The sequence below is a fragment of the Aegilops tauschii genome, chromosome 3 (assembly GCF_002575655.3).
Source record: "Aegilops tauschii subsp. strangulata cultivar AL8/78 chromosome 3, Aet v6.0, whole genome shotgun sequence".
In the NCBI taxonomy this organism is placed as follows: Eukaryota; Viridiplantae; Streptophyta; class Magnoliopsida; order Poales; family Poaceae; genus Aegilops; species Aegilops tauschii.
Window position 1 is genome coordinate 473041659 of NC_053037.3, and position 9163 is coordinate 473050821.

Consider the following 9163-nt stretch of genomic DNA (forward strand, 5'->3'; position numbering starts at 1 on the left):
CCTGGGCCTCCTTGCGTGCCCTGGTGGGTTGTGCCTCCCTCGGGGCACCCCCAGGCGCAGCCAGGGCCCGTTGTGTTCCTTCTGGCCCATAAAAAATTATCATGGAATTTCATGGCATTTGGACTTTGTCTGATATTGGTTTTCTGCGATGTAAAAAACATGGAAAAAATAGCAACTGGCACTTGGCACTATGTCAATAGGTTAGTACCAAAAAATGATATAAAATAACTATAAAATGATAATGAAACATCCAAGATTGATAATATAACAACATGGAACAAAAAAATATAGATACGTTGGAGACGTATCACTCGTCGTCCATGTCGACAGCGGTGTCCATCGTTTCGTCTTGTGCGTGGAACTCGGGGCAGGAAGCGGCGGCGACCGAGCCGCTCGTGATGATCTCGCCCATGTCGGCGTCGGTGGCATCGGTGTTGCTGAACTGTGGCACGGAGCCGTGTGCGAAGGTGATGTTGGGGACCGCCATGCGCGTCGCCGTCGGAGTAGCCAGGCGAGGGGGCGTCCCCCCATTGCGGCGGGGGCGGCGAGAAGTTGGCTGGCGACGCGACGCTCGGCTGGCTCCCCCACGCGGCTTGTGGGTAGTGGCCGGGCGGAAGGTTCATCATCCCCCCGCGCGAGTCCCTGGCCCTCTTGGTGATGAGTCTGTTCCGCCGGTCGGTAGTGACCGCCTCCCAGCGCTAAACATTGGCCCTCCACTCGGCGTTCGACAAGCCCGGTGGCCTTGCCATCGGCGCCCTCGCCTTCCTCTGCTTCGGCTGGGTGAAATCGACGACGCGAGGGGCCACATATTTCTTCGGCGGCATGGCGCTCAGGTTTGATGAGTAGAATGGCGGGAACGGCAGGGAAGAAGGGGGGGGCAATGGGGGAATGGAGGGAAAAGGCGGGTAAAAACGGCAGGAATATGCCCGTTGTCGCCGACAGCGCGACCCCACGCGTCTTTTCGCTTCAGCCGGCGCCCCAGGCGTTTCCCGAGGGGCTGGGTTTGGCTCGGGTTCGCCGGTTGTTACGTGTTGCTACGAGAATAGAAAAACGTGGTGACGCGTTTGTTCTCATCTGTTCCTAGACGCCTCCGTGCGTCCCTGCTGGCTGCCGCCCTACCACGCGAGTGCTACACCACGTCACGGTGCCACGCACAATCTAGGCACCACCTGCCCCACCGGGGCCGCCGGCGCACGGGCCACGCGCCACGAGTAAACGGGCGACACCACGTGACCTCGTATACGACCCACCACGTACGCCATCCCGCCCGCCTGCCGTCGCCGCACCACGTAATTCAAAATTCAAACTTGCTGCCGTCCCGTCCAACCGGTTGACGTTTCGTTTCGCCACCCCACTCGCTCGCTGCCCCCCGAACGGTCCGAAGCCACTAGAAACAAGAAGCCGCAGTGGATCCACGTCCACGTCCACCAGCGGATGGCATGGAGCGCAGCGCTCTCCCTCCCCCTCCAAATAAGCTCGTCCCGTCCAACCTCCAACGCTCCCGCCGGCTACTACCGATCCATTTTTGCCTCCTCCCAGTCTCCGTCTCCGCGTCACTAGCGCGCTCGGGAGAGAGAGGAGTGGTTGCGCTTCCGTCGGCCCCGTACCGCTTGTTGGCTTGCGCCCTTGTGCGGAGTGGAGTGGTTGCTGCTTTTGCCTATCGCCACTGCCATTGCCGGCATTGGGGGGCGGGCGGACGCACCCACGCGCGGTTGACGGGAGTGACGTGACGGCACTCTGCGCGTCGCCTTGTTATATCCACCCCGCACCGGTCCGATCCTCCTCGGCGACAACGAGCGCGGTCGGGAGGTTCGAGGGTAAGGGGAAGTTCTTGCGTGCGTGCGTGCGTGCGTGAAAGCCGGCCATGGACGCGCCCTTCTTCCACGAGCTCCGGCGGCAGGCCTCCTCCTACCTCACCGGCAAGATCCGCTCCGCGCGGCTCGTGCTCACCGACGTCACCCCGACGCAGCTGTACGTGACCCCTCCGGCCCTCCCCGATCGACAATCCATTCCTGTCCTCCGTTTCATTTTCATGGTGTACCGTTGCTCTGCCAAGGTCTGACAGAGAGAGTGGCTGCCCATGCAGGATGACGGAGGAGGCGACGAACGGGGACGCATCGCTGCCGAACGCCAAGACGATGAGCCTCATCGCGCGGGAGGCGTTCGAGATCGACGAGTACCTCAGGATCTCCGACATCCTCCACACCAGGTGACCTTCTCCCTCTCCCTCTCCTTCGCCGCACCGGATCGACGCTCTTCCCTTCTTCTCCGCCCGCCGTCTAACTCGGGGCAGCATCGATGGGTCGATCCTCAGGCTGGCGACGTTCGACCGGAGGCAGTGGCGGGAGCCGTACAAGGCGCTGCTGCTCCTGGAGCACCTCCTGACGCACGGCCCCCGCAGCGTGGCCCTGGAGTTCCAGAAGGACCGGGACGTCATCCGGCAGATGGCCACCTTCCAACACATCGACGAGAGAGGGTTCGATCTCGATCTTTGCCTCTTCCTACACGTTATTCATTCTTGTTCTGTCCTTGGGTTGAAAATTTTCTGATGTTCTTGTGGAATTTGCGGTGCAGTTTCAACTGGGGTCTGACGGTGAAGGGCAAGTCGGAGCGGGTGCTGAAGCTGCTGGAGCGGGGGCCGTTCCTGGAGGAGGAGCGCGAGCGGGCGCGCAAGGTGGCGCGCGAGATCAAGGGCTTCGGCAGCTTCAACCTCAGCAGCGGCGGCGGCGGCTCGCGCGCGGCGCCGCATGTGTACGGGCGGAGCCACTCGCGGTACGAGGACCGGCCGTGGAAGGAGGAGGACGGCGAGGGCGAGGACAAGGAGAACCTGGTGTCCCGGCCCGACCCGAGGAGCGTCTGCGAGGAGGCGGCGGAGGAGCGGCACCACCGCCACCCGTTCCACGGCTTCGGGCAGCAGCGGCAGCCGGAGGCGATGCTGCTGCTCGGCCAGTGATCGGGGCTTCAGGAGAGGGATGAGCGCCGTCGCCTCCCCCCTGTTCTGTACTGTACTGTACTTTATGTCGGTGTCAGCGTGTGATCTGAATCTGAAGAAGAAGAAGAAGTGCGAGGTCAGTGGTTTGCTGACGTTGCTAAATGCTTAGCTAATTTTCGTCCTCTCTCGTGTTGTACTTGTACATTCTCTTGATCCCGTTCCTCGAGCAACGTCTGGTCTGGAACTGTGTTCAAACTGTGACCTCTTAACTGTTCCTATGGTCCGAATTTGACACATGAATGAACACGGAACAAGAACTTCTGAACCCAGGATGCAAATTTCTCAACTCGACAAACGAGCAGGTTCAATAGGACGTCATGCAATCTACTCAGAAGAAGCTAGGTGGGTGGAATCATGATTCTCAGAAGTTTTCTGAATATGTACTGCGAATTATGTGCTTCCAGCAGAGGAAAATCAGGCAGGACTTACCCCAGGATCAAACTTGGACTACACGGGCAGGGGGAAATTCAACACTCGCAGAACACAGATTCGTGTCCACGACAGTTTGTCTATAAAACCCCCGGTATAAAATTTCTTAGCCTAACTTTTGACGCTTTCAGTTTCAGTGCAGACATGCCTAAAAGCCTCCTTCTTTTCTCATGCCAATGGGTAGTCATCATCACATCACATGGTCTACGGTCATGACTCCAATCGTTTTCAACAATAGTTGCTAGTACTGGAGGTAAAGGAGAGCGCCAAAATGACGCATAGCCACCTGCTTCCCAAGAAAATGCATAGCACCCCAAAGATCAATATGCACAACAATTACAATGAAAATTAAGCACACACATCCGAAAGTAATCCAAAAGGCCAGGACATAGGCTTGAACCCCCGAAAGAAAGCAACTTACATACAGCAAAGTAGGAAAGATAATGAAATGGAATGACTGGACGTCCATCGTTGCGAAAGAGATGAAAAGAATGTGCTGCGAGGGGTCAGAGACATGTGGTGAAGTGGCACCTCATAAATCATTTACTTTCTTCAGAAAGCAGTCGATAAGTGGATTTTGTGGCTATCCAACACACAGCCCAAGGGATAAGAAAAATCACCGCCATCAACTGGTAAAAGTTCTTGGATTTCACTGCTACGATATTTAATTTGGATCGGAGTGAGTATTTGATTTCCCTGACGAAGAACATGAAACATTTCATGCCATGTAGTACTACAGATCTTGTTGCAGCTACCTCCAGGACGATTCTATTTGATTTCCCAGGTAGATAATCATAAAAAAAAAGGGAGCACAATAATATGCACATGCTACCGGTTGCCCACAAATTAACTTCCACTGCTGTACAATCAGTCAAGAGTCTCCACTGACACCAAATGTGGCCTACCAGTTTGGATCATCTGAATTTGCTTCATGCCTTTTTTTCTCGATCTAATTACTACTAGCATGTGGTGTGTCTAAGTTGTATTCTTTCACATCTTTCAAATCCCTAAAAAGCCACAGTAAACAATCCTGGAAAACTGTTATGGCTAAGAATACAGAAGCATATCTAATTTTCCTTGGACTCCAGTCTACTGACCAAAACTTCCTACACAAATGTGATGTCAACTGCTTTTAATTCTGGGCCACTCGCATAAGAACGAGAAAATGCGGTATATATCACTGAAAACACTGATTTAATCTGTTTTTACAATTTTTCAACAAATTATAAAATTCTACAACCACCTGTAGTAACCATACAAAGTACATGCGGATACATCACATGCGTGCAGTTCTTCCTTTGGAGAGCATATGCCAGATTTCCATTGTGCTCATTTTATGTGTCAGCATCATAGCACATGGAACAACAAAAATGGATATCACATTCCCCACTGTTGCAAACTTGCAGTACTCAAGTAGTTAAAACTTAAAACTACACAAAAGAGGTTAAACTGAGCTTACAGAAAAGAGGCAAAATTTCAGACAAGGAGCGTGAGAAAATCAAATTCAAATTCTTCGCAACAAAGGTGGGAAACTTTAACCTTAACTTATTTGCCATTGATGAATTTCAACTAGGACGTTGGTGAATTTCAACAATTTCATAAATGTGCTGTACGTATCACATTAGTTCGCACTGGGCAAGTACACGTAGGAGGCAGATGAATAGTGCAATGGTGGAGTTAACAGCGCTCTACAATCTACAGTACATCATGAGGAAGACCTCAGGGGTGTCCAAGAAAGACATGGATGCAAATGCATGAGGCGGTACTTTCGTGGGCCTTCCCATTTTATTGCAGGCTGTAGATGGGCCAGCCAGCCAACCCCACAACAATTAACTGAAACATCGATTTGTCACTTCTCCAACACAGCTACCATCATCATCATCATCCCAAGACCTTGACTCTATCTTGACCAGGAGAGAAGATCTGGTCGCTCCACATACACTCCCCACAGGCCACAGCGTTACACTTCCTTTCTTTCCGCTGACATGAAATCACCGAGGTTTACGAGTCGACGAGTCGTTCCGAGATTGAGACTCATAGATTAATCATGACTAATCGACACTGGTCGACACAGAAGTTGCGACTCATAGACTAGTCGACACTGAAGTGTAGTCGGCCATGGAGTTGAGACTCATAGACTAGTCTTGACTAGTCCTTCAACTCATAATCCATATCACCCTGTTCATATGATAAATGCTTCGTCAATCTGAATAGTACGTCTCAGATCTGAGCATCGTTTTAACTTTTCTGTTTTACCATAGTAGAGATGATGCTCACTTATTGAATACTCCCTCCGTCCGGAATTACTTATTGCAGAAATGGATAAAAATGGAAGTATCTAGGCATATCTATCTAGAACTAAAATATGTCTAGATACATCCATTTCTTCGACAAGTAATTTCAGTCGGAGAGAGTAGTAAACTGGCCAGTAATTTATTTTGTACTACTGACCAATGGAGTTGAGTAGAAGTCCAAATGTTTTTTCTTGGTAGATTTTCCTTAACAGACTTGATCTGAGATCAACTCTTACAAACTATCACAAGGGTGCAACTTTGGAAACAATGGATAAGTTTATCCTTGCATGGATATTATTCAAAAAATAATTGCATGTTCCTTTTGAAACCGGATGAATTATGAGTCCCATGGAAGCTGGCACATGGTGGAATAGGCCCAGGAACTAAACCTGGGCCACCTTCATTGGACCCACCCCGCTCGCAAATTATAGCAAAACTACAAGCAAATAAGATCATTCTGAACATGATCATTCTGATTGAATGTTAGGAACAGCCGGACAGGACTACAGCTACCACTACCAGGGGTCTCTCACTACATGTTCTGTCAAGTGTCTATATTTCCAAAATGAGTGTGCTAGGTTTTAGTTTCTTATCAGAACACACTGTATAAAATTGCTAGGTTTCTTCTCTTAGCAAATGTTCATCACATAGGCGGTTTTTGGCGTCTGAACCTGAACCTTAGACAAAGTGCCCCAAAAACACACTGTCAGACTTTCGTTCCTGCACTGCGCCATAGTCAAGATCGGTGTGCACTGACATGTGGTAGGGTTCATTCAATCGTATTTACAGTGTGCGCCATGAGTAGAGCAGAGTAGAGTAGGCCAATGCCACCAGCAGAATCTAATGCAGATTGACGGCCAGACCGCGTTCGCAGCTCAGCTGGCCAGCCCATTCCCACTCACCTGTCTCTGTCTATCCCCTCATACCCAGGGAACCCACCTTCTAGTCCCGGGTAAACAGGTAAACATGACACCAATCTGCCATGTTAATTCTCTACCCCATTTGGAAATTGGAACTGCAAAGATCAACGGAATTGAACAAAGGGAATGCATAGATTTCTACACATGGTATTATTATTATTTCCCTGATCAGGTGAAGAAACCAAAAATAATGGATACTACTGCTACAATGGCCTCTACGGAATCCTCTCCCCAATCCAATCCAATGCCGGTGCACACATTCGGTTTCGATCAAACGAGAGGGGAAATGGTAGAAGAAGAACGAAAAAAATGAGGATGCAAGGTACCACCTGGATCTCATACCAGAGGTAGGAGCAGGCAGACCAATCCTATACACCACCAGTTCGCGTTTCTTGCCGGTGCCGATGATGGCTTGCTGTCCTGGCCACGCAGGGCCGGCGGCGACGACAGCTTCGTCGGCGGCGTCCGCGGGCCATCGGAGACGTCCGGTGTCATGGCAGCCGGAGGGGTCGTAGCTCCGGGGTTAATGGTGTTCCCGCGGCTGAACATTTCCTTGGGCAGCAGGACCTTGGAGACGGCGAAGACCGCGACGGGATTCTGGTCGAACACCGTGCGAGTGATGGACGCCTGCACGACGCCCGTATCGATGGCGACGGAGCCGTTGAAGCGCGTGATGTTGAGCGTGAAGCGGCCGGCCTCGGTGCACTCGGTGGCGAGCGTGGGCTGGACGGGGTTCACGATGGACTCGAGGGACCCCAGCGGGTAGTAGGAGTGCAGCACGTGGAAGCGCAGCACCACGGCCTTGCGGTCGGCGGGGAGGGACTGGAGGCGGTCCGTGGCCGGGAGCGCCGCGAAGGCGTCGTCGGTGGGGACGAAGATGGTGATGCCGGCGCCGCGCTCGTCGGCCTCGAAGTCGTCCGCCACGCCCGAGGCCTCGAGCATGGAGGCGGCCACGTTGAACCCCCGCGCGTCGGTGAGGACGCGGGTGATGTTCACCGCGGGGGACGGGCGGCTCTCGGAGCCCGACGCGGCGATGTCGAAGCCGGAGGGCACGATGAGGCCGCCCACGGCCAGCACGCTGAGGTTGTACGGCTCCCTGGTGACGGCGCCGAGGACGGTGGCGTTCGACCCCGGGGACGGGGACGGCGACCGGACGACGACGGCCGCGCCCGCGGCAGTGGCCGTGAGGTTGACGGCGCCGAGGTCGGAGGGCGCGCGGCCGGTGGTCTGGAAGAGCGTGGTGACGAGCCTGCCCGAGGCGGGGACGCGGGCGAGGTCGGATGGGGAGAGGTACTCGAGGAGGACGTGGTAGCGCAGCACGTCGGCGAGGTCGGCGCCGGCGGCCGCGGCGAAAGCGGAGGGTGAGCGCGGCAGGTTGGCGTTGGGCACGGCCAGCAGCGTGAGCGACGACCGCCCCGCCAGCTCCGCGGCCACCGGGGAGGACGCCAGCAGCCGCGCGAAGTCGGAGAAGCCGGGGAACGCCGCGAGCACGGCCGTCACGTTGACCCCGGCGGCCGGGGCGGGCAGCAGCAGCAGCAGCGCGGCGGCGAGCAGGGCCAGCAGCCCGGGCGCGAGGCTCGGGGCGGGAGGGGAGCCTCTCCCCATCCTCGTGCACTGGAGTGGAGTGAGGTGGGAGAGGATGGCCGAGGAGTGAAGAGGGACACGGGAGGAAGGTGACGATGATGCGGGGGAATTTTCCGCGATTTTCTTGCGAGTTATCTGATGAGTGAGGATTCACTGTCCAGTTTATTAATGGCGTGGGAGTGTGTAGTGTGTTGGTGGGTTGGACTCTCGCGGCTGCATACGTACACCAGTTCCCAAAGTCTACCATGGAGGGAAGGGTGCTTTTCTTTTCTCTTTGGAAGTGTGTAGTGCAGTGCTGTGCGTGTTGCGTGCGTCGCGTCACGTGTGCGTTGGTACTGCTCGACAGAATGATGGTGCTCGAGGCGTCATTCTAGGCCGGGTCACGCACTGCGAAAAATGAGACTGTCTTATATAGTAATCCCAAATGTCCTTTTATTCATATGTATATCTCTGCTAAAAATATTCTTCCTTACGGGAATGCCTTCTGGGGATTTATTGGTTACGAGCATCTACACCTAAATTTTTGTACGTCGGACGACCGAAAAGAGCTAGTTCATCACCGGACAGATTTAACTACTCTCTCCGTCCGAAAAAGTTTGTCCCTCAAATGAATGTATCTAGCACAAAGTTAGTGCTAGATACATCCATTTGAGAAACAAGCTTGAGACAAGTTTTTTTCAACGGAGGGAGTATATACTACCTTCCAGGGGCGGAGCCAGGATTTGGACATGAGGGCGGCGAAAAGCTAAAACCATTTCTTATTCATTGTAATTCATCTGAAGTTCCGTCTACCATATACATAACACTATTAGTATAATTGTTCTTCTCTAATTCGTTTCTGAACTTTTCGAGAAAGAAACTTAAGAATTTCTTTTTGCACGATATGTAGGTATAGTTCGCATAGACAACATCATTTATTTGCTATAATAAGGCAACAACTTCAA

At 53.1% G+C, this 9163-nt stretch overlaps 2 protein-coding genes across 2 annotated transcripts; one reads left to right on the forward strand and one right to left on the reverse strand.

Annotated features, from left to right (window-relative positions):
- The first annotated feature begins 1497 nt into the window (after nucleotides 1-1497).
- Nucleotides 1498-3187, forward strand: LOC109732652 (epsin-3). The gene is made up of 4 exons (XM_020291834.3): nucleotides 1498-1971; nucleotides 2087-2209; nucleotides 2315-2476; nucleotides 2575-3187. The coding sequence occupies exons 1-4, from the start codon at nucleotides 1865-1867 to the stop codon at nucleotides 2951-2953; spliced, it is 771 nt and encodes a 256-aa protein (XP_020147423.1). The 5' UTR covers nucleotides 1498-1864; the 3' UTR covers nucleotides 2954-3187.
- A 3561-nt stretch (nucleotides 3188-6748) lies between these two features.
- LOC109732651 (fasciclin-like arabinogalactan protein 4) lies at nucleotides 6749-8431 on the reverse strand. The gene has a single exon (XM_020291833.3). The coding sequence runs from the start codon at nucleotides 8238-8240 to the stop codon at nucleotides 6972-6974; it is 1269 nt and encodes a 422-aa protein (XP_020147422.1). The 5' UTR covers nucleotides 8241-8431; the 3' UTR covers nucleotides 6749-6971.
- Between the last annotated feature and the right edge of the window lie 732 nt (nucleotides 8432-9163).

Coding starts and splice junctions, on each gene's coding strand:
- LOC109732651 (XM_020291833.3), bottom strand. CDS start 8,240: ATGGGGAGAGGCTCCCCTCCCGCCCCGAGCCTCGCGCCCGGGCTGCTG.
- LOC109732652 (XM_020291834.3), top strand. CDS start 1,865: ATGGACGCGCCCTTCTTCCACGAGCTCCGGCGGCAGGCCTCCTCCTAC. Junction 2,210..2,314: donor TCCGACATCCTCCACACCAG/GTGACCTTCTCC, acceptor GTCGATCCTCAG/GCTGGCGACGTTCGACCGGA. Junction 2,477..2,574: donor CAACACATCGACGAGAGAGG/GTTCGATCTCGA, acceptor TTTGCGGTGCAG/TTTCAACTGGGGTCTGACGG.